Source organism: Callorhinus ursinus, unplaced genomic scaffold (assembly GCF_003265705.2).
Source record: "Callorhinus ursinus isolate GAN/ISIS: 27379988/994484 unplaced genomic scaffold, GSC_fseal_2.0 scaffold50, whole genome shotgun sequence".
Classification (NCBI taxonomy): domain Eukaryota; kingdom Metazoa; phylum Chordata; class Mammalia; order Carnivora; family Otariidae; genus Callorhinus; species Callorhinus ursinus.
The window spans coordinates 7,555,366-7,580,943 of NW_027397112.1; the positions used below are offsets into that span (position 1 = coordinate 7,555,366).

The following is a 25,578-nucleotide window of genomic DNA, read 5'->3' on the forward strand; positions in this document are numbered from 1 at the left end:
TCTTTGAACTCTTTTGTTCATTTATGCTAATGGTTCCCTAAATCGGGCCCTCTTCATCCCTCACTTCGCCTCTTGAAGGAACCAGCTTGCTCCCTGGCTTCCTTTCATTTATGTCCAGCCTTATCTTCTGTTGCTTCATTGATTTGTTCATTTTAAAAAAAGCTATTGAGCACCTCCTATGTTCCAGGCACTATCTGGAATGGAGCCGGGAATAAATCAGGTAAGGCCTCTGCCCTAATGTGGCAGGGAAGGCAGCAAGTGTATCAGTAAGAGGAATGTCTTGAAAGGGGGCACGTAAATATGATCTAGTCTGTGAGGGTCAGAGAAAGCTTCCCTGAAGAGCTGACAAGCTCAAAATTAGAGGAAAGAGGATTGTAGGCCCTAGGATCATCATGTGCAATGGACTGGCGGGAAAACCATGAAGGATTTTATAAGGAGAAATGTGATCAGACTGCTTTTAAAGAGGCCTCACTGGCTATAGAATGGAGATTGGAATGGGATAAGATAATGGATGAAAGGAGTTCTGTAAGCCACTTGACAGATCTTGTACTAGGTTGGTGTCAGTGGGAGTGAAGACAGAATTGAAAAAAATTAATTTAGGACTTAGAATGACCCATCTTAGTGATAGATTGATTAGGTGGGGTGTGGTGAAGGAGAGAAAGGTCAAAGATGAATTGACTTCTAAATCTCCCTTATTTCTCTTTATTCACAACTTATTTCTCTTCACCTTGAATTTGATCACGAGGTAATACTGAATTCTTTGTAGTTCTCCTCACATACCTTGAAGTTCTTCACTGCTGCGATGATTAACTCCTAGTCACCCAGCCATCACCTTGTCCAGCTTACCTTCTCTGGTCACTGTTCTCTTTTCCCCAAGTAGGGCTAAGTTCTTTTACCTCTCATTTCACCCTGCAGAACCTTGTACCCTTACATGTTGTTTAGTTTCCAAATGTTTGGGAAATTTCTAGGTGTCTTTTTTTTTTCCCCCTAAGATTTTATTTATTTATTTGAGAGAGAGAGAGGGAGCTGGGGTAGGGGCATAGGGAGAGGGAGAGAGAAAATCCCAAGCAGACTCCCCCCTGAGTGGGAAGCCCCATGCAGGGCTCTATCTCACGACCCTGATACCATGACCTGAGCCAAAATCAAAGAGTTGGATGCTTAACAGACTGAGCCACCCAGGTGCCCCTCTAGATATCTTTATGTTACTGATTTTTAATTTAATTCCATTATGGTCAGAGAATATACTTTGTATGACTTTAATTTTGTAAAACATTTTTAGAGGTTTATTTTGTGCTCCAAAATAATATCTTTCTAGGTGAATGTTCCAAGTGTACTTGGAAAGAAGGTGTATTCTGTTGTTGGGTGGAATGTTCCATAAATATCAGTTTGGTTAAGTTGGTTGCAGTGCTGTTAAGGTCTTCTGTATCCTCGTTGATTTTTCATCTACTTGTTCTATTGATTACTAAGAGAGGAGTGTTGAAATCTACATCTGTTGTTACGGATTTACCTATTTCTCCTTGGAGTTCTGTTAGTCTTCATATATTTTGAGGTTCTTTTATTAGGTCCATAAATATTTAGGAGGGATTATTTTATCCTCTAGATTATTTGACCCCTTTATCATTCAATATTTATTTGTTAAGATACTGTCCTGAAATGGATTGTTAATTATTTGGGTGCCTCCTTCGTGAGAAGCTGTGTTAGGGCAGGGCCTCATTCATCCCCCTCTCCTTAGTACCTAGCTCAGTCTCCAGTATGTAGTAGGCAGCACAGGTATATGAGTAGATGAGTCAAAGAAAGTCTCTATTCTTTTCACTCTTAGTTCTGTGCTGTCCAGTATGGCAGCCACTAGCCACACGTGGCTATTTATTTATTGATTGAATAAAAATTTTATTTATTTTATTTTTTAAAAAAGATTTTATTGGGCGCCTGGGTGGCTCAGTTGGTTAAGCGACTGCCTTCGGCTCAGGTCATGATCCTGGAGTCCCGGGATCGAGTCCCACATCGGGCTCCCTGCTCGGCAGGGAGTCTGCTTCTCCCTCTGAACTTCTTCCCTCTTGTGCTCTCTATCTCTCATTCTCTCTCTCTCAAATAAATAAATAAAATCTTTAAAAAAAATAAAAAAAGATTTTATTTATTTGAGAGAGAGAGAGATTGAGAGAATGAGTGGGAGGAGGGGCAGAGGGAGAAGCAGGCTCCCCGCTGAGCAGGGAGCTTGATGCAGGACTCGATCCCAGGACCCCAGGATCACAACCTGAGCCAAAGGCAGATGCTTAACTGACTGAGCCACCCAGGCACCCTAAAAATTTTTTTTAAAAAGACTATTTTTAAATAATTTCTGCACCCAACATGGGGCTTGAACTTACAACCCCAAGATGAAGAGTTGCATGCTCTATGGACTGAGTCAGCTGTAGGCACCCCCAATAGCCGCACATGGAGTTGCCTGTTGTTAGAGGCAGTCAGTTAATTTTGGAAAATCTGCCATGGTCCTGATAAAATTAAGCTAAGAGTCATAGATGTGGGACAGAAGGGAAAGGATTACAATTTAGAGGCTTTGGGTTGGGAAATTTAATTGGGTAACTTAAGAGTATTCCAATGTTGTAAAAGTTTAACATTTGGTATATGAGCTGACTTTTGAGATACTGGGTGTTCCAGTGTGTCTGTTCTCCTATATAAAACCTTTTCTCAGGAATCTCTGGCCAAATTATTTAACTAATAGTTTTCAAGGAAAACACATTCCTTTTTTTTTTTTTGAGTGGAATTCTTTTGTTACTTAATTGATGTTAAATTGCAACTATAGGACTTCCTGAGATTTGCTAAGAAAGTGGATGCCTAGACCTCTCTGCTCATGGATGTTTTCTAGAATTCACACACTTGGGAGACTGCACAGCCAAGTGATTCATACCAAATGGCAGTGTTCAGTAGGTTCAATTTCTATATTTTCCTGTCATGGCTTTGTGCTTCATTTCAGTATGTTAACACTGTCTCCTTTTGAGGTCTGTCTGTTTATAGTATATTCTATTTATGGAACTTAAAAAGTATTTCAGAAATGCACATATTAATCTGTGTGGAATTTCTCTTCTTGTCCTTATTCCTTCTAATGCTTGCACAGCGATATCAAGACTTTTCTGAGGAAATAGTCCAACATTTAAAATAGCTAGTAAAATTTTAGCACCTCCTATCAGTGCAATTTTCACTCTTCTTCTAGACATTGAAATAATTTCACATACTCCTTGAAGCCTTATTTAGTAAATTACCCCTTTCTCCGACTCATGACCATATTCTGCTTTCAGAGTGCTATGCAAATAATAAAAAATTTAAAAAGCAGTTTTACTGTAATTTCAGATATGTATTTGAACTTTCTGGTCCTCAATTATCCAGGTGAGATGCCTTCGATTTCTGATTTTCTGTAAACTTAGAAAATTACCTCCTTCCAGATACATTATCCTTGTTTGAATTATGAATCCTTCCTTGTATCTTGGAAGAAACCTAATGGTGGAGATTGTTTATGGCAGGGGTCACAACCTCAAATGCCTACAGGATTCAAGTATGTAAGGTAAAGACTTGAAATAGCCTTTTTTCTTTATTAAAACATAACTGCATTTGCTGTTAATATTATTTGCCTTAAAAAACTAGCCATATTGAGGGGTGCCTGGGTGGCTCAGTCATTTGAGTGTCCGACTCTTGATTTACGCTCGGGTCATGAACCCAGGGTCATGGGATGGAGACCTCTGTCGGACATCCTGCTTGGGAATCTCTCCCTCCCTCTCCCTCTGCCCCTCCCCACCGGCACTCGCTCTCTTTCTCTCTCTCTCACCACCCCCCCGAAAAAACCTTAGCCATATTGATGGGCACCTGGCTGGTGCAGTTGGTAGAGCATACGACTTGATCTTAGGGGTTGTGAGTTCAAGCCCACATTCAGAGTAGAGCTTACTTAAACATAAATAAATAAAATACAGTGAAAAAGTAAACAACTAGCCCCTTTATGCTTTTACAGACAGTGCTGTCTAAATGTGCTAGAGTTGTATCTGTAGTCACTCAGGCTGGTGTTTCTATAGGGTAGATTGCAAGAGTGGGATTGTTGGGTGATTTTTTTTTTTTTTAAGATTTTATTTATTTGACAGAGAGAGCACAAGCAGGGGGAGCAGCAGGCAGAGGGAGAGGGAGAAGCAGACTCCCTGACGAGCGGGGAGCCTGACGCGGGGCTCTATCCCAGGACCCAGGGATCATGACCCAAGCTGGAAGCAGACACTTAATGGTTGAGCCACCCAGGAGCCCCATGTTGGGTGGTATTTTTTTTTTTTTAAGATTTATTTATTTATTTGTTTGTTTGTTTGACAGAGAGAGACACGGGGAGAGAGGGAACACAAGCAGGGGGAGTGGGAGAGGGAGAGGCAGGCTTCCCACGGAGCAGGGAGCCCGATGTGGGGCTCGATCCCAGGACCCTGGGATCATGACCTGAGCCGAAGGCGGACGCCCAACGACTGAGCCACCCAGGCGCCCCGGGTGATATTTTTAATAGGCTGAACTAGATTATACTCCCATCACCTAGTTGTTTTTAAACTTTGCCTAATCTGCGCTTATGGTTCTTAAAAATTAATTATTTTTACTTGAGATGTCATTGACATATGACATTGTCTTAATTTCAGGTATACAACATAATGATTTTGATACATGTATATATTGCAAAATGATTACCACATTAAGTTTAATATCTTTCACTACAATTACAATTTTTTTTCTTGTGATGAGAACTTTGAAGATCTATTCTCTTAGCACCTTTCAAGTATATAATACAGTATCATTAAATAGAGTCACCATGCTGTACATTACATCCCCAGGCTTATGTGGTTTTTAAATTATTTTTTTTCTAGAATCTATCACAGTTTATTCAGACCTTTAGTAGGTGGTGTTGGATATAGATTAGGCCCCACATCCTCTTCTCATCATTTTATTGGTAAATATACTGTGATTTGAGAGCCTGAGGTTGACCTTCCAGACTGGGGGGTTGGGGGCAGATGTTTGTTTTGAGAATTTTCTGGCTAGGTTAGAATGGAGTTCTTTATTGTTTCTTTTTTCTTTCTTTTTTTTCTTTAAGAGAGGGAGAGAGGTGGTGGGGAGGAGCAAAGGGATAGGGAAAGAGAGAATCTTTTTTTTTTTTTAAGATTTTATTTATTTATTTGAGAGAGAGAGCACCAGCGGGATAAGGGGCAGAGGGAGAGGAAGAAGGACAAACAGACTCCCCGCTGAGCGCGGAGTCCAACATGGGGCTTGATCCCACAACCTGGAGATCATGACCTGAGCCAAAGTCAGATGCTTAATTGACTGAGCCACCTAGGCGCCCTGGAGAGAGAGAATCTTAAGCAGGCTCCATGCCCAGTGTTGAGATCACATCCTGAGATCATGAACCTGAACCAAAATCGAGTAGAACAGTAAACCGACTGAGCCACCCAGGCACCCCTCTTTATTGCTTCTTAGCTTGAGTTTGACCTTAGAAAAGTCATTCTCCTGTGGGCCTCAGTTTACTCATCTGTCAGCTCTTGGCTGGACTAGGTGATCTAATGGGCGGGGGATTGGTAAACTTTCTCTTAAATTGTCAGATAGATATTTTACGTTTTGTGAGCCAGACTCTGTTGCAACTACTCAGCTCTGCTGTTGTAGCACAAAAGCAGCCACACAATAAGTAAACAAATGAGCACGGCTGTGTTTGAATAAAACTTTATTTACGAAAACAGGATGTGACTGGCCATAGTGTGTCAACCCGCTTTGGAGCTGTTGGCGTTCATTAATCTGTGATTTGGATAATTAGGAAGAAAGCTTTGAATTTTAACTTAACACTTCTGAAAGTCTAGTAAGAACTTTATTTTTGCTTTTCCCATATATTAGGAAAGAGAAAATTTTTTAAAATTCAGAAGATTACATTAATATTTTGGTCACTCTCCTTTGGTAACCATCTTTGAATATGTGTGTATATATGAGTGAATACTCACATGTGTAGAAATATACATATTGTTATATCTGTAATTGGTTTTGTAAATCTTTTCACTTATACCATGGAATCTTACTATATCTAAATAAAATTGTCCATAAAAATACCCGCTCTCATGGAGCTTTTAGAGACCCATGGACTTTAAAAGTTAGTTTTGTATTTACCTACCTTTTCTTTCTTGTGTATGATAATTTATCTGTTGATTGAGTTGGATTTTTTAGAAATGAAATTGTATCATCTGCAAACATAAATCGTGCAGAAATCTTATGTTTATATCTCCTTTTTTCTCTTTTCAAATTGCATTGCCTACTCCCTCCAAAACAGTGTTGTAATGCTGGGCATCTTTGTGCTTTCTAAATTTAATGGACTGATACTAATACTTTACTTTTAATTGTTATGCTGGCTGGTGGGTCGAGACCTTTGTGTTGAGTATATTCACCTATTTCTCTTGGCTTTCTCTCTGAGATTTTTTTTAAATTTTTTATTGTTATGTTAATCACCATACTGAGATTTTTTTTTCTTAAGTCAGATGTAGCTGTTGTATTTTCTCAGATGTCTTCCTAGCTTCTTTTGAGATAATTGTGTAATTTCTTATTATTGATTGATTTTCTGTTTTTTTTTTAATTCAGTTTTGGTGATCAGTAATTTTGTAACAAACATTCCTTCACCCAGGATTTATACTTTATTAGCATTCTTTTAATAGCCTTTGTACCTATGGCAAGTTCCCCTTTGTCATCACCAGTTTAATTTGTTGTGCTCTGTCCTACTTTCTTCTTTTTTTATTCTCTTTCTTTTTAATTTTAATTCCAATATAGTTAATATATAGTGTTATATTAATTTCCGGGGTACAGTATAGTGATTCAACACTTCTGTACATCACCCAGTGCTCATCGATAAGTGCCCTCCTTAATTCCCATCACCTGTTTATCCATCCCCTCACCTACCTCCCCTCTTGTAACCATCAGTTTGTTCTCAATAGTTAATTTTTTTTTTTTTTTTTTAGAGAGAGAGAGGAGGGCAGAGGATGAGGGAGAGAGAGAATCTTAAACAGGCTGCACACTGGGCTTGGAGCTGACTTGGGGCTTGATCTCACAACCCCGAGATCATGACCTGAGCTGAAATCAGGAGTCAGACGCTTAACCGACTGAGCCACCCAGGTGCCTCTTTTTTGTTTTGTTTTTTAAATTCTACATATGAGTGAAATCATGGTATTTGTCTTTCTCTGACTTATTTCACTTAACATTATAATCTCTAAATCCATCCGTGTCGTTGCAAATGGCAAGATTTCATTCCTTTTTATGGCTGAATAATATCCTATTTTTTTCTTGATCACGTTAGTTCTAGTTTAAATAGACCGTATAGGTTACCTCTGTCCTCTCCTGATTCTTCTACTTCCTCTTTGTACCCTTTTGAATTTGCAACCTGCACTGCGTGTAACTGTTTACTCAGTCTACTAGATCTGCTAAGGACATAAAGAAGTGTCGTAAGTCTCCTGCTCTAATTCTGTTTTTGTCCATTTCTTCTTGGATTTCTTACAGTTTTGCTTTATATAGATTGATGGCAATTTAGTTGGTTTATTACTTCATGCAGCAACCTTTTTTTAAAAGATTTTATTTTTATAATCTTTACACCCAATGTGGGGCTTGAATTTACAACCCCAAGATCAGTTGAGTCGCATGCTCAACTGAGCCAACCAGGCGTCCGCTGTTCATTTTTAAATACTATATGGTATTTCATTATATTTATCCATTTAATACTGATGAATATTTAGGTTATTTTCACTTTTGATGGCTTCTTCAGAGCATCAATTCATACATCTGTGTGTAAATATATGGATTTCTATTTTGATGCTTACTTTTTTTTTTTTTTTAAAGATTTTCTTTATTTGACAGAGAGAGACACAGCAAGAGAGGGAACACAAGCAGGTGGAGTGGGAGAGGGAGAAGCAGGCTTCCCGCGGAGCAGGGAGCCCGATGCGGGGCTCGATCCCAGGACCCTGGGACTATAACCTGAGCCGAAGGCAGACGCTCAACAACTGAGCCACCCGGGCGCCCCAGATGCTTACATTTTTATATCAGTTTTAATGGAATTCTTGTTTTGTTGGAAACCCATAGAAAATATTTTTAATACTTTGCAATTGTTTAAAGAGAGAGGGTACTAAATATATTTTAGCTTTGTCTTAATAACCCAGTGTGGTTGTTACTTGAATTCCAGTCTTTGTGCAGTAGTCCCTAGATGTTATTTCTAGACCAAGGCTGTCCAGTAGACCTTTCTGTGATGATGGAAATGTTCCTTGTCTGTACTATCCAGTGTGGTAGCCACTAGCTACCTGTGGCTATTAAGTACTTGAAATGCTGGCTCTTGTTAAAACTTTTGCTTTCAGGGCTCATATTTCCTAACCTTGTCATTGATCTCCTTTATCTGCTGTTTCTCCCACCTGCACAAAGAGCATTTGTTATTTCTCAAATGCCCTTTTGCTGAGAGGTCGACTCCCGTGGTTTTTAACGAGAGGAAGTCTAATGCAAAGAGCACAAGCTTAGGAGACAGGTGGATTTGTGGTTGGGTTTGTTTTTTTTTAAGATTTTATTTACCTGAGAGAGAGAGGGAGAGAGCGAGCATGTATGTGAGTGGGTGTGGGGGCTTGGGGGTGGAGTAGAGAGAGAGAGGGACAAGCAGACTCCATGCTGCGTGATGTGGGGCTCAATCCCACGACCCTGATATCATGACCAGAGCTGAAATCAAGTCGGATGCTTAACTTACTAAGGCACCAGGCACCCTGAGGTGGGTTTGTGTTTTAGTTTTTTATCAGTGATACTTGCTGTGTTACCTTGGACAAGGGATTTAGCCTTCCTTTCTTTTTTTTTTTTTTTAAAGATTTTATTTATTTATTTGACCAGAGAGAGACACAGCGAGAGAGGGAACACAAGCAGGGGGAGTGGGAGAGGGAGAAGCAGGCTTCCCGCGGAGCAGGGAGCCCGATGTGGGGCTCAATCCCAGGACCCTGGGATCATGACCTGAGCCGAAGGGAGACGCTTAATGACTGAGCCACGCAGGCGCCCCTGATTTAGCCTTTCTATATGCATCTTTATTTTCAGTTTTTTAAATTATTTTTATTTATATTAAATTTTTTAAGATTTTCTTTTTAAGTAACCTCTACACCCAAGGTGGGGCTCACACTCACAGCTCTGAGACCAAGAATCACATGCTCCACCAACTGAGCCAGCCAGGCGCCCCTCTACATGCGTCTCTAAGAGGATAGAATTTAGTACCTATTTCATGGAATTGATCTGAAGATAAAATGATATAAAGCATTTAAATGTGCTTATTAGCACAATTCCTGTTGGAAGCCCTCTGTGAAAGCTAGCTGCTGTTTTTCATATTATTACTGTCATGAAAGGATAGGGAATGGAGACAAATGGAATGTACTCACTGGAAGAGCACAGCCTTGTGAATAATAATCTTGAAACTGGGTTGGGACACTATTCCAACTGAAACTAGCTAGTTGTGTCCCCCCGCCCCCCCCTTTTTTAAAATAGGTTCTGCACCCAGTATGGGGTTTGAACTCATGACCTTGAGATGGAAAGTCACATGCTTTACCCACTGAACCAGAATGGGACACTATTCCAGATGAAAGGGGGAATCCTTGTTATTTATGACAAATGAGTTCCATAATTTTTAAAAGATGACTAGTGAATGTAGGTGACTTATTTTTGTTAAGCTATTTATAGTTTATGTGTAACTGTATATTAAATAGATTTTATTAGATCTGGAGTATTAACTTCTGATGAAAATGATCTTCCTTCATCCCTTATACCAACACTGAGTGTCCATCTTTCTCTCAGATATGCTGATTAGAAATAGATAATATTACATTTTTTCCTCTAGAAACACACATTGTATAGAGACTTATGTAAATGTTCTTAGAATTAATATAAGAATTTATAAACCAAATTTTGAAAAATCTACAGTGGCATCAGGGTTTTAATCTTGGCATGACTTCACCTCTGGACCTCCTCCTTCTGCAAGTAGTGTTGCTTCTGGGTGTCATTAGTTGAACAAATACTTTTTAGTTAGGTTTGTGCTTTAAGGAAGTTAACAAATGAGCTGGGGACACATGAATGATTGCCTGTAATATAAACATACTCCAGCTACAATGAAGAGCTGTGCCAGAGAAGCACAGTTCTAGCAGGCACAGGAGAGAAGAGGTGACATTTGATCAGAGCCTTAGAAAAGGTCGGGGATTTCTCACAAGTTGAACAAATTAAGGCATTTTCTTTTTAGAATGTATAGAGAAGGGTGTGTGTGTGTGTGTGTGTGTGTGTGTGTGTGTGTTTAATTAAAAAAGAAATTAGGGGAGCCTGTCTGGGTCAGTCGGTGGAGCATATGACTCTTGATCTTGGGGGTTGTAAATTCAAGCCCCATGTTGGGTGTGGAGATTACTTTAAATCCTTTTTTTTTTTAAAAGATTTTATTTATTCATTTGTCAGAGAGAGAAAGCGAGCACAAACAGGGGAGCGACAGCCAGAGGGAGAAGCAGGCTCCCTGCTGAGCAAGGAGCCCCATTGGGGGACTCAATCCCAGGACCCTGGGATCATGACCTGAGCCGAAGGCAGATGCTTCACCAACTGAGCCACCCAGGCATCCCTTGATTACTTAAAATCTTTTAAAAGAGAGAGAGAAATTAGCCAAACAAATGCAGATTGTGCCCACAGTGTGTATTTTAAAAACCCAGGTATGTAGAAAAGGGCCCTTGAGCAACAGTTAACACTTGGTGAGTACTGTTGACTGGTTCTTCCAGAGAGTTAGAGGAGAAGCATCCCTGCAGACTCTAGTAAGTTAGACTTCTATTATGAAATACTAAAGAGTGGAAAGTTTTGGAAGTGCCAGTTCATTTTTTTTTTTTAAAGTGTCTATACATAGTAACACAGTTTTTCTGTTAAGGTAGTAACATATCTCCTGGGCCAGAATCTTTGTTATTCAGTCAAGAAATTCTCTTCTTTGACTGTGCTAGAAATTCATGGACAAATTCTTGCTCTTTGGTTCTCTTCCCGCCCCCCCCCCCGAATTGACGCAGACCACTTTCCATCCTTAGCATTTTCTTTTTTGTAGGCTTATTAATGTCTTTGATTAGGCTTCAGCTTTCTTTGACATCAGTCCTATTCTAGTCTTGCCTTCTGAGACAACCCCTTAGTTTTTCTTTTTTTTTTTTTTTTAAGATTTTATTTATTGGGGTGCCTGGGTGGCTCAGTCGGTTAAGCAACTGCCTTCGGCTCAGGTCATGATCCTGGGGTCCCGGGATCAAGTTCCACATCAGGCTCCCTGCTCAGCAGGGAGTCTGCTTCTCCCTCTGACCCTTCCCCCTCTCATGTGCGCGCGCGCTCTTTCTCACTCTCTCTCTCTCTCTCTCTCTCTCTCTCTCTCATTCTTGCTCTCTCAAATAAATAAAATCTTTTAAAAAAAAGATTTTATTTATTAATTTGACAGAGCACGAGAGCAGGAACACAAGCAGGGGGAGTGGGAGGGAGAAGCAGGCCTCCCGCCGAGCAGGGAGCCAATGTGGGACTCTATTCCAGGACCCTGGGATCATGACCCGAGCCGAAGGCAGACGCTTAACGACTGAGCCACCCAGGCGCCCAACCCCTTAGTTTTTCTTGCCTGAGTTTCCACGAAAGCCTTACTTTCTGTTTGATAGGAGAAATATCCAATTTCTGTAAAGCAGTAGTTTTCAAATTTCGCTGCACAAGGGAATTACCTGGGGAGAAAGGTAAAAATACAGATTACTGAGCTTAACCTGGGTTTCTGTAAATTTGGGTTGTATGTTGGCCCTCTACTTTTAACAGCTTACTGTGTGACTTTGCTGCATCTCCAGTTTTATGATGGACTATTTCAGGCAGCTTCTCAAACTTCAGTGAGCATATGAATCACCTGAAGATTTTTTTTTTTTAAAGATTTTATTTATTTGACAGAGAGAGACACAGTGAGAGAGGGAACACAAGCAGGGGGAGTGGGAGAGGGAGAAGGACACCTCCCGCAGAGCAGGGAGCCCGATGTGAGGCTCGATCCCAGGACCCTGGGATCACGACCTGAGCTGAAGGCAGGTGCTTAATGACTGAGCCACCCAGGCACCCCAATCACCTGAAGATTTTGAGAAACTGCAAATCCTTATGTAGTAGACCTGGGGCCTGAGCTTCTGAATTTCTTGCAAGCATCATAGCTGATGCCAGTCACATTTTGAGTAGCAAGGTTTGAAGGTGCTTTTTGGAATTAGTGAATTTCATCTGATGTGTATTAATTATTGCTTGTCTGGATCTCAGAGGGATAGCCTTTCTACGTTTTAGGGCAGTGGTTCTTAAAGTGTAGCTTCAGACCAGCACAGTTGGCATCACCTGGGAATTGTTAGAAATGCACATTCTGAGAATCTTTTCTAGACCTATTAAATCAAACTATTTTAATCAGAATCAGCTCTCTAGGTGATTCTGCTGTACGAAGTTTGAGGAGCACTGTTCCAGGAGTTCTCGTAGTGAGGAGTAAAAGCACATTTCTAACATCTGCAGATAATGTAGAGACATAATTTTCTTGTGTAATTGTGTGGGCTAGCACTTAAAAACTACTAATTTTTTCAGTAAATATCATGTATCTTACTGTGTGCCAGCCGCTATTGATAGCAACAAACAACATAGAGAAAACTCCCTGCCTCTAGGGAGATTTCATTCTTGTGGTTATGTTAAATACTACTTCATGTACCTATATGTTTGTATGTATATTTATGTATCTCCCCATAAGCAGTAGATAGAACTGTTCTGCATGGTTTCAAGTTGTTCATCCTTTTGTAGCAATTTTTTGTTTGTTTCATGGGTTTTTTTTTTAAGATTGATACATGCTGACATATGAAGCCCTAAATTACTCAAGACTGCTCTATAGAATCCTATCAGATGAACGTTCCACAATTTAATTTTTCCCCTCTTGATGTACATTTTGGTTGTTTCTAGTTGGGTTGGCTGTTTATTTGCTTTTTAAACAATACCAGATATTCTGCACATACATGAGGAAGGTTTCTCTAGAGAAGTGATGACTGCAGCAGCATGTTTTAAAAGCTGACAGAATAGAATAGATGGTATTAGGATAGAAGAGAAGATGTTATTCAAGCTCTATTACAAAGCTGTAATCATCAAGACAGTATGGTACTAGCACAAAAACAGACACATAGATCAGTGGAACAAAATAGAGAACTCAGAAATGGACCCTCAACTCTATGGTCAACTAATCTTTGACATAGCAGGAAAGAATATCCAATGGAAAAAAGTCTCTTCAACAAATGGTATTGGGAAGATTGGACAGCCACATGCAGAAGAATGAAACTGGACCATTTCCTTACACCACACACAAAAATAGACTCCAAATGGATGAAAGACCTAAATGTGAGAGAGGAGTCCATCAAAATCCTAAAGGAGAACACAGGCAGCAACCTCTTCGACCTCAGCTGCAGCAACTTCCTAGACACGTTGCCAAAGGCAAGGGAAGCAAGGACAAAAATGAGCTATTGGGACTTCCTTCAAGATAAAAAGCTTTTGCACAGCAAAGGAAATAGTCAAAAAAACCAAGACAACTGACAGAATGGGAGAAGGTATTTGCAAATGACATATCAGATAAAGGGCTAGTATCCAAAATCTATAAAGAACTTATCAAACTCAACACCCAAGGAACAAATAATCCAATCAAGAAATGGGCAGTAGACACAGACAGACACTTCTGTAAAGAAGACATCCAAATGGCCAACAGACACACGAAAAAGTGCTCAACATCACTAGGCATCAGGGAAATAAAAATCAAAACCATAATGAGATACCACTTCACACCAGTCATAATGGCTAAAATTAACAAGTCAGGAAATGACAGATGTTGGCAAAGATGCGGAGAAAGGGGAACCCTCCTACACTGTTGGCGGGAATGCAAGCTGGTGCAGCCACTCTGGAAAACAGTATGGACGTTCCTCAAAAAGTTGAAAATAGAGCTACTCTACGACCCAGCAATTCACTACTGGGTATTTACTCCAAAGATACAAATGTAGTGATCCGAATGGTTTTTTGTGTTTTTTTTTTTTTTTTTTAATACAGGAAAATTAGGGGTGCCTGGGTGGCTCAGTCATTAAGCATCTGCCTTCGGCTCAGGTCATGATTCCAGGGTCCTGGGATCGAGCCCCGCATCGGACTCCCTGCTCAGCGGGGAGCCTGCTTCTCTGTCTCCCACTCCCCCTGCTTGTGTTCCCTCTCTTGCCGTGTCTCTCAAATAAATAAATAAAATCTTTAAAAAAAAATACAGGAAAATTAATACAATTTGTCTGCTAGATATCAGTGTTGAAAACGATGAGTGTAATCTTCAGTGGCACATTATAAATACATTTTTATGAATAGTTGAAAGGACTCATTAATACTAATGGTTGACAGTTGAGGGGCTTATGTGGTTTAATTTTGAGTTTTCTTTTTATGTACTCTTATCTGTGCTCAGTTCTGTAAACCTGAATCTTTGAATTTTGCATAATCTTATGTTTGTGTTCATATAAAATCATCAGTAAGCCATTAGTAGCAGCATCATTTTATTGATTTGAATATTGTTTCATATGTGTGCATAGATACCTGCCCAATATTTTTCTTTTAAATTATTAAAATACATGCGTGTGATATTGAAAAATGTAAAAAAGTAAAAAAAATAGTTTTTTTTCTGTCCCCCAGTTCTCAGAAACTACTTTAAAAAGATTTTTTTAAAGATTTATTTATTTATTTTTAGAGAGAGAGAGAGTGTGTGTGCGCGCGCACACTCGAGCAGGGGGAGGGGCAGAGGGAGAGCATCTTCCACCAGACTCCCTGCTGAGCGCAGAGACTGTGGCAGAGCTGGGTCTCACAACCCATGAGATCATGACCTGAGCCGAAACCAAGAGTCTGACGCTTAACTGAGCCACCCAGGTGTCCCTAAGAAGATTCTTAAATGACTTCTTAGGTATATATATATTATCCTTATCCCCTATTTTTTTCCTTTTGTTTCTAATTTCTTTTCTCAGTGACATTCTTTTTTTTCTTTTCATTTTTTTAAATTAAGTTTTATGCCCAGTGTGGGGCTTGAACTCACAACCCTGAGATCAAGAGTCTCATGCTCCATGAACTAAGCCAGCCAGGTGCCCCTCATTGACTTTCTATTCATTGTTCTTTTTTCTCCATTACTGGCTTTTTTCTTCATTTAATAATGTATCTTTAAGATTTTTCATTTCAGGGCGCCTGGGTGGCTCAGATGGTTAAGCGTCTGCCCTTAGCTCAGGTCATGATCCCAGGGTGCTGGGATCGAGTTCCACATCGGGCTCCCTGCCTGCTTCTCCCTCTGCCTCTCTGTCTGTCGTGGATAAATAAATAAAATCTTTAAAAAACATAAAAATAAAAAAATTTTTCATTTCAGATATATGAATTTTACATTGTTCTTTTCAACTGCTAGATTGGATTACATTGTGTAGATTATCATAATTCATAATTCATTTAAGTATTGATGTATATTTAGGTTAAAAAGAAAAAAACACAAAACCTTGACTTCTACAAACTGTTGCTTTAAATTTTTTTGTACTTGAATGTGTGTGTGTATCTGTAGGATAAATTCTCAGAGGTTGAATTTTCGGGTCAAAGGGTTATACATTCAGATAGATTTTGCCACATTGCCCTTTAAAAAATTGAAACAATTTATACTTTTCCAATAATGCTTCAGAGGGAACTGACCTATATTTAATGTTAACCTTCAGAAGTGCTCACACTTTCAGGATGTATATGACTATAGTCATACTTTGAATAGAAGCTACTTTGTGGTTTCCAGCTAGATGTGTAGGATGTAGAATTTATGGGCCTTTTTCTCCTTTTACCTCTAACACCAACAGAAAATGAACAGACTTTAGCTTATAAATACAAAGTTAAAGGAACTGTTAAAGATCAGATCTATACAATGGTTATCCAAAATCTTTCAGAATGTATGAAAGCTGATGCTTTAAACTTAGACATTACGGGCGTGTGGGTAGCTTGTGGGTTAAGTGTCCGACTCTTGATTTTGGCTTAGGTAATGATCTCAGAGTCATCAGATCAAGCCCTGCACTGGCCTCTGCGCTGGGCGTGGAGCCTGCTTAAGATTCTCTCTCCCCCTCCCTCTGCCACTCTCCCCCGTCTAAAAAAATAACTAAAAAAATAAAATTAGACATTAAATTTAGACAGTATTTCTGTTACTGTTTTACACATAGATTACTATCAGCGTTTTTTTTAACATTAACTGCTTTCATTGATAGACTTTAAATAGTAATTTATTGTGTTTCTCATTATAAAAAGCCTACTGGATACACTGTCAGATACTTTTTAACGAGTACTCTTATTTGCGAGTGATAGAAAACCAACATGTTCACTTAAGCGCAAGGGAAATGGTTTTGGTTTCTGTAGCTGTGAGAACTGAGGGATACATTCCACCAAGGGCTCAAGAATTATCAGTGTTATATATCTTACTTCCGCTTCTGTCCATCATCCTGATTCCCTTCTTCCATGATGGGTTAGCCACGGACAGCTCTGGCCTCCTTCATGGAAAGAAAGGGCTTCAGAGCACTTCTCACTTAACAAGATGAATATAACATCCCGGGCATAGAGTCTTGCTGGGCTGCCCTGGGGCCTATCTCCATGCCAGTGATGAGGAGATGGAATACTGTGACTGGGGGCCTCAGCAGAATCACGTGGTGTGGGGGAAGGGAAATTCTCCATAGGGAATGATGCTGGGCAAATACTTACTAATAAAAGAAATATGCCAGATTCTCTTTGGCATAAGAGTTAGGTGTTCAGCTGGGGAGATGGAGTAGATACCATGAAAAGGTAAATTATAATATAAGATAACATGGTTTGAAGAAGGCTTTGGGAATTCAGAAGAGCCTGGGGAGGTTAGAAAAGCTTTTGAAGGAAATGGTAACTTACGGAGTTACATCTCAAGGTGGTGGTGGTATATTCCACACCTGGTGATTTCTTTCTTCATAAGGTCACTTGTTTTGTTTTTTTTTTTTTAAAGATTTTATTTATTTATTTGAGAGAGAGAGAGAGAAACAGTATGAGAGGGGAGAAGGTCAGAGGGAGAAGCAGGCTCCCCGCTGAGCCGGGAGCCTGATGTGGGACTCGATCCCAGGACTCCGGGATCATGACCTGAGCCGAAGGCAGTCGCTTAACCAACTGAGCCACCCCATAAGGTCACTTGTATCCATCTTTTTGTTGTTCTCACAGCCGCTCAGTTCTCACTGAATCCCAGTCTTCATCTTATGGTTAATTGCAGAAGATGCCCTGCTTCTGGTTTCATTCTATGCAGTGAAGCCAGAGAAGTCTCTCTGGAACATTCAACCCTTTGCCCTGTTTAGAAAACCTGTAACAACGCTCATTACTGCCAGTATAAAGTACTACTATACAGACTCCTAAACCTAACATTTAAGGACATCTACATTCTCCTGGTCCTAGAACTGCTTTTCCAGCCTTTCCTTCTGTGATTCTTTACTTGGATACTCTTTGACAGCATTTTGCGTAAACATCTGAGAGGAATGCAGGGACTGTTTCTATAAGCAGTTTTGTCTCTGCTGACTTGTGTTTCTTCTCTTATTTGAGGGAATTCCTCTAGTTTTAGTCTTCCTTTTACTCCTTTCTCATTTATATTTATGTAGTAGGTCCTAAATAATTTCCAGGAGACAGTAAAATGGACTGGATTACCCATCGTGGTGCTTACTATCATGGTGATTCTGTGATTTAATTGAGTCTGTGAAAACTGCATCTGTGTAGATGGTGTCACTTCTGAGAAGTTTGCTGAGATGTAGGCTCATTTCTCGCTATATAGGCTCACCAGCAATGTCTGGCCCAGGGTGATCCCTTGGACTTTTTTCTGCAGAAAGTAATGGGTGTATTTTTATTTGGAAAATCTTTTCAGTGAATGAATATTGGGTGTACATGTATAAATTAAAATATCTTGGCCCTTTATATTCTTTAACATACTTTTTTCTCCTTATACCGTACACCCTTTTAGTGTGCAGATAATGAGACAAAGCCAGAAGTGAGGGCTCAGGAATGGGGGAGGGAGCAGGTAGTTAAAAGAGTTTACCAGTAACCCAAAATCATGATTGATGAAAGTTAATTGTACAAAAATGAATTTAATGTTAATTGATTTTGTTAGAATTATTTCTGATATTTAATTTTTTTGTTTTTAAAAAATATTTATTTGTCAGAGAGAGAGAGAGAGAGAGCGTGCTCACAAAGCAGGGGGAGTGGCAGGCAGAGGGAGAAGCAGGCTTCCTGCTGAGCAGGGAGCCCGATGCTGGGCTTCATCCCAGAACCCTGCGATCATGACCTGAGCTGAAGGCAGACGCCTAACCGACTGAGCCACCCAGGCACCCCAGGCATCCCTATTTCTGATATTTAAAAATACATTTCCTATTCTGTAAACATCATTGGAAAGTATAATAATGATAATAATAGTAATAACAGACATAGCAGTTTAGGAGCAGCTTGTTTCTTTTTTTAACTTTTTTTTTTAAGATTTTATATATTTATTTGAAAGAGAGAGATAGTGACAGAGATAGCGAGAGAGAGCCCAAGCGGGCGGGAGAGGGAGAAGCAGCCTCCCGCTGAGCAGGGTGCCCAACTTGGGGCTTGATCCCAGGACCCTGGGACCATGTCCTGAGGCAGAGACAGATGCTCAACCAACTGAGCCACTGAGGCACCGCAGAAACTTGTTTCTTTCAATAAGTTTTCTTACTTATATAGCAGGGCTTATTAAAATACCTCATAGACTCATTCAGAGAATTAAAAGATCTGTATGTTTGGTACAAAGTTCTCAAATGTGCTAAATATTGATACATTTATATGCATACATTATATATTCTTGGACATCACATCTCATAAATTGGGGAACAGGCGCCTACAGTTGTTTGCTAAAAAATATACGTAGTCTGTTGCCCGTTTCCTACCTGAGCCTCCCTTTTTCCTTCTCCCAGCACTGGGACTCTCCCCTCCTACTTCCTCCTTCCTTTCTGTTTCAGTCCTAACTTTGTGCTTCACTGTGGAACTCCCCTGATACGTGGCTCTCAGGAAGCATTTCTGGCAGAGGAAAAGGGGTGCTTCACCAGAGAACTTCCTGTCTGGTTGTTGAGAGGCAGGCATTTCTGTATCGCAGCAGACACAGTATGAGCTCTGTTGTGCCTCTTATCTTACATTGGGATGTTTTTTCTCATTAATGTTCTTTTCACATCTTTCGTAAACACAGTTATTTTTTATCATGGTTACCTCTACACCAGTTAACCCCTCTAGATAATTGAGAGCTGATTATAATTGAAAATTTTTTACTTGTAGTTTGTAATATAATGGGAAAACGTCAAATTCAGATTTTTTATAGACTTAAAAATTAGAGGTAAATCATTACTTATTGGTATTATTTTAACTTGACAGTTATTAGAAAAATAGAAGTATGCTTATCTATTTTCTGAGGTATATGTCCAGATAGGAAAAACTAGAAAACTCTTAGTTTTTAGAAATGATGTACTGAGGGCGCCTGGGTGGCTCAGTTGGTTAAGCGACTGCCTTCGGCTCAGGTCATGATCCTGGAGTCCTGGGATCGAGTCTCACATCGGGCTTCCTGCTCAGCAGGGAGTCTGCTTCTCCCTCTGACCCTCTTCCCTCTCGTGCTTTCTATCTCTCGTTCTCTCTCTCTCTCAAATAAATAAATAAAATCTTTAAAAAAAAAAGAAAAAAAAAGAAATGATGTACTGATTTGTGGGGCACCTGGCTCGCTCAGTTGGAGGAACATGTGACTCTTGATCTCAGGGTTGTGAGTTCGAACCCCTCTTTGGGTGTAAAGATTACTTAAATATTTTTAAAAAAAGAAACGATGTACTGTTTTGTAATTATGCCATTTCTTTCTTTACAGGTAGGCGAAAACCAAGAGTACATCGGCCTCGTTCTCCGATATTGGAAGAAAAAGACATCCCACCCCTTGAATTTCCCAAGTCCTCTGAGGATTTAATGGTGCCTAATGAGCATATAATGAATGTTATTGCCATTTATGAGGTACTGCGGAACTTTGGCACTGTTTTAAGGTTATCTCCTTTTCGCTTTGAGGACTTTTGTGCAGCTCTGGTGAGTCAAGAGCAGTGCACACTTATGGCAGAGATGCACGTTGTGCTTTTGAAAGCAGTTTTGCGTGAAGAAGACACTTCGAATACTACCTTTGGACCTGCTGATCTGAAAGATAGCGTTAATTCCACGCTGTATTTCATAGATGGGATGACGTGGCCAGAGGTGCTGCGGGTGTACTGTGAGAGTGATAAGGAGTACCATCATGTTCTTCCTTACCAAGAAGCAGAGGACTATCCCTATGGACCAGTAGAGAACAAAATCAAAGTTCTGCAGTTCTTAGTCGATCAGTTTCTTACCACAAATATTGCTCGTGAGGAATTGATGTCTGAAGGGGTGATCCAATATGATGACCATTGTCGGGTTTGTCACAAACTTGGGGATTTGCTTTGCTGTGAGACATGTTCAGCAGTATACCATTTGGAATGTGTGAAACCACCTCTTGAGGAGGTACCAGAGGATGAATGGCAGTGTGAAGTCTGTGTAGCACATAAGGTGCCTGGTGTGACTGACTGTGTTGCTGAAATCCAAAAAAACAAACCATATATTCGACATGAACCTATTGGATATGACAGGAGTCGGAGGAAATACTGGTTCTTAAACCGAAGACTCATAATGTAAGTAAATCTGGTCTTAATTTTTGTATGTATTTAAAATTAAGCCAGTTTCCTTCATGACTGATATAACAGAGCTATGCTGCTGATGTCATATAAACCTTTGTGATTTAATAATGAGTTACATAGTTAAATAATTTCTAACTTGAAGAAATAAATGCATTAAAAGTTTCTTCAGTTGCAAAGAAAGAAAAATTTATGAAAAAAAGCACATTACACACCAGTCTATTAATTGCCTGGTGGGGTGAGAATTAGAATTATTCCAAGGCAGATGCCACTGTGGGCCCTTCCCTGGTTATGTTCCCTACAGCCTATCCTGAGGTAATCTCTGCCCTAATTTTGGTGTTAGGATTTTCTTGCTTCTCTTTTTAGTTTTGCTATATCTGTACGTGAAATGGACTGGCAAGAACAAACCGGCTGTCTTATGAAAGATCAGTTTTGTCATTATTAGTTGTAGTCTTGCAGGAAAAGATAAGCTCAACAGACTCATGTTCATAGGCTTCTGCTTTTCTGAGGGTTTTTAGGGGGCTCTTCCAGGCAGGTCAGTGGGAAGGTTAGGAGGCAGTCTGGAAAAGCAGAGCATGTACCTCAGTCAGATGTTGGGCAGGGTTGTAGTGGGGACTTGGTTTTGACATCTTGTGGAAATATAATCAGAGGTAGTGGGCTACTTTGTATTTCCAGCTTTTGAAGTCTTCAAAGCCTTCTTTCAGCTCTCAGAATTAGGTCAAATCAGAAAATCTGTGGTGGGATGAAATCAGAGTAGGGCATGGAGAAGAAAGCAGGAACTTCATCAGTACCTGGGCAAGCAAGCCAGGTAGAGAGAAGAATCTTAGTTGGGCTCACCCTTTGATTATAAAAATGGTACAGAGTAAGCAGAGATCTTCTGAGTTTTTTGTGCAGTTGTCTTCCTGTAGTGTTGCTGTTGAGAAGTCTGAATTCGGTCATTGATTGTGTGTGACTGGTTTGGACTTACCTGGAAGCTTGTGGAACCTTCTCTTTGCTTGTAGTGTTCTGCAGTTTTAAAGTGGTATGGCTTTGTGTGAGTCTTTTTTCATCCACTGGGTGTTTGGTGGGTACTTTCAATCTGGCAGTTGAGTCCTTCAGTTGAGAATTTCTCTTGAGGACTTCCTCCACCCCTTTTCCCCGTTGTATTTACCTTGTGCCATTATTTTATCAAACACTGGACTTCCTATTTTGGTCTTCTGATTTTCTTATCTTTTTTCTCCAGTTTTCCTCTTTGTCTTTGTTCTTCTTTGGGGTGTGAGTGAGTGAGTGAGTGTGTGTGTGTATGGGGTGTTACTCAGTTTTTCTAGATTTCCTTATCTTAGTCTTCCAGTCCTACTATTTAGTTTTTCTTTTCTATCATATTTTTATTTTCTAAGAGCTCTTTTGGTCTTAGAATCTTCCTCCTTTAAAAAAGTAATAAAATCCTGTTTTTGTTTCGTGGATATAATAATTTTTTCTCTTTTCTGAGGATATCAATGATGCTTTTGTGTGTATGAGTGTGTGTGTGTGTGTGCGTGTGTGTGCGCACGTGCATTTTCCCCTCTTTGCATAATCTCTGTTTCTTCTGTTGCTTCTTCCTGGGATTTGTTTTGGTCTCTTCCATCCTCAGATTATTAATTCATAATTTTCTGATCCTGATTAACATTGTGGTATTATACAGCTGATTGGAAGCTCTGAGCAAGTGGGTGGGCCTTATCAGTTTTGAGCTTAACCACTGGGTGATTTTCTTAATCTGTGTTATTTGGCATCACTGATGTCACTCACTATTTTTAGTCCTTTTTCTTGAGCTGGTCAGATGGCTCAGAGAGGCCTTTTCTGGTGTCCTACTTGGCACATGAAGATCTGACTGGTTTAGCCCCTTGGTGGTTGATTTTCTGTACAGTAGTACCTTTGTTCATACCTGAGCAGAGGACTAGTGTCCCCTAGTCCAGAGAACTTCAGTGTTTACTTCCTTTGGGAGACTAAGCCTTTAGTGGCTGAAGAGGATAGGTGTAGGTGGTCAAGGGATCTGCTCATTAAGCAGCTTTCAAGCAGTTCTCTGCTGTAGATACCCCCTTTTCCATTTTTAGTGTCTTTTGGGGATTGTGATTATTTTATATATATCTCAGCATCACCCTTTTGGTTTGGGATTGGGCTTTCTTGGCTTCTGTAACAGCAGTTATCACTCGTCCGTTTGCTTTCCTGCTTCCAAATTTTGTTTCTTGCCTCTGCTCTTTTCTCTATCCTTGTGAGTTTAATGTTTTAAAAAATACTTTCTTTAGCAGTTCTAAGAGGGTTTCAGGAGGGAGCAAAATGAGATGTTTGGATTTAGTCTCTTACCTTAATTCAGAAACTGATAAGAGAAAGAGTATATGAACTTTTAAAATGTATATTTTGCATCTTTTGATTTGGATCAGTTATTTTTATATTTTTTATTTTTTTATTTTTTTAAAATATTTTATTTGAGAGAGAGAGAGAGAGCATGAGTCGGGGAGCGGGGGAGCCAGGTTGGGCAGAGGGAGAGAGAGAGAAGTAGACTCCTCCCTGAGCAGGGAGCCTGATGTGGGACTCGATCCCAGGATCCTGGGATCATGACCTGAGCTGGAGGCAGATGCTTAATCAGCTGAGCCACCCAGCTGCTCTGGATCAGTTAATTTTTAAAAATTTGTGTAATTTTTGTCTTGCCCCCCCCACCTCCCAAATATCTAGTCATGGTGTTTTATCATGCCATCTTTTTGACCTCTTGCTATGGAGGTGGTAGCATGGAAGCTTTTTGTTGGCGAGGTCATTACAGTTGGTGAGATCACTGTAACCATGTTTTGGTTTGAAGTTTAATGCTCTATTTCATTTTAAGTGAAAAGTCAGTGACATTGCCCATCAGGGAGCCTGGTGCTTGTCCTTTTCTATAGACATTCAGCAGTTAACAGACCATGTTCATACTCAGTCTCTAAGGCCCTCTCGAAAGGGCTCAGAGTCCTTGGGACCGCTGTGAACAAATTAGGAAGTAAGTGAAATTTATTCTGTGCTCCTATTTTCCCTTCCTATATTTCCCTTCCCTATCCTGCCCTTCCTCACCCTTTGGGATGTTTATTCTCCCTGCTTCTCACTTCCTTCTCCGTCCAGTCCTTTTGGGCCAGAGAGATGCCAAAGACGCTTTGTCCAAATACTGATAGGCCTTGACATTTATTACAATATAATTGTAAGGTCTGGGCCTAGGTTTTAGGGACCTGAAGGTGGAACCAGTAGGTGATGGACTAGTAATGAATAGCCAACAACATTTATTGAGCACTTAATATATGCCTCATAGTGTTCTAAGCATTTTATTTACATTTTTTTCATTAATCCTTGCAAAAACCCAATAATGTACATGTTATTTTTGTCTGCATTTTATAGATGAAGACACTAAAGCTCAGGTTAAATAACTTGCCCTAGGGCTTGCCCAAGACTGTGGCTATTAGTAAGTGAGACCTGGAATTTTTTCTCAGAACCTGTTGATAAGAATATTTTCAGTTAACAAATTTTATACTGTAGTCTAGTTTCCAAGGCATCATCTTGAGATGTCTGTAACTTACATTGTTTTAGTTGTTAAAATCAATGCTTATGACTGGGGGTGGGGGTGGGTGGAGATAGTTTAATGACTTTTGCTGTACCTGGACTGGATATTTTTGAGATCTTTAAAAATTTGAGACAAAGACACTTTTTGAAAATATAAGTGGCATTCTAAAAAAGTTCTATTCCCTAATAAATCAGTATTAGTATTTAAAACAAAACTCAGGCAAGTAGGAGAGAAGATTCTTTAAATGTAGTTAAATGTGTGTAAACCTTTGTAATTACATCAGAGGACTTGTTACCTTTGAAGCACCTGTCGATGGATTTTTGATACATTTGAGGAGATGAAATAATCTACTTTTCTAAATTGAACAGTAAAATTCTTTAAGTTCTATATTTGGTAGTGAAACTATTCATTTGATTTATTTTCTTTGAAAGCTTTACTCATTCCCTGAAATTGCCTTTCTTTTTTTTTTTAAATATATATATATTTTTATTAAGTAAACTCTAATGTGGGGCTTGAACTCATGACCCCAAGATCAAGAGTTGCATGCTCCACCTACTGAGCCATCCAGGTGCCCCTGAAATTGCCTTTCTTGATGCATAATAAAGTATACAAAGTTTAGTGAAGATTTCAGACAGATAAGGATGTCTTTTTTTCATGCTGTGATTTTTGACTATTATTTTTATAAAGTCAAAAAACTTTAAATATCATTGTTAGTGGTAATTAAGTGTTCCTTGTCAATAATTTCAGTAAATCAGAAAGATTTTACATCTTTTTAAAAGTTAGATTAGAGGCGCCTGGGTGGCTCAGTTGGTTAAGCGGCTGCCTTCGGCTCAGGTCATGATCCTGGGGTCCCAGGATCGAGTCCCACATCGGGCTCCCTGCTCGGCAGAGAGCCTGCTTCTCCCTCTCCCTCTGCCTACTTGTGCTCTCTATCTCTCTGTCAAATAAATAAATCTTTAAAAAATAAATAAAAGATTAAAACAATTTCAGTTTGATGCCCTCTTGTGGTAGATTATATGTGGACTCCTGGTGAAACTTTTGAAGTCTTGTAAATTGTTCAGTTGACAGTATGGGGATTTGGTATACGCTCTCCCTGGAACCTTAAAATGAGGAGTCGGTGGACCTATTGCCCAAGGGGGGAGTGTGGGGTAGTGAACAATTTTTTTATTTATTTTTATTTTTTTATTTTTATTTTTTTTAAAGATTTATTTATTTGAGAGAGAGAATGAGAGATAGAGAGCATGAGAGGGAAGAGGGTCAGAGGGAGAAGCAGAC

General features: G+C 39.7%; 1 protein-coding gene across 11 annotated transcripts in view; it reads left to right on the forward strand.

Annotated features, from left to right (window-relative positions):
• Positions 1 to 25,578, forward strand: part of BPTF (bromodomain PHD finger transcription factor) — a 149,138-nt gene that overhangs the window by 20,295 nt on the left and 103,265 nt on the right. For all 11 annotated transcript variants that reach the window (XM_073883251.1, XM_025889865.2, XM_073883253.1 and 8 more), the window contains exon 2: positions 19,943 to 20,765. In XM_073883251.1, coding sequence (XP_073739352.1) covers positions 19,943 to 20,765 — 823 coding nt within the window. The remainder of the gene's footprint in view (positions 1 to 19,942; positions 20,766 to 25,578) is intronic.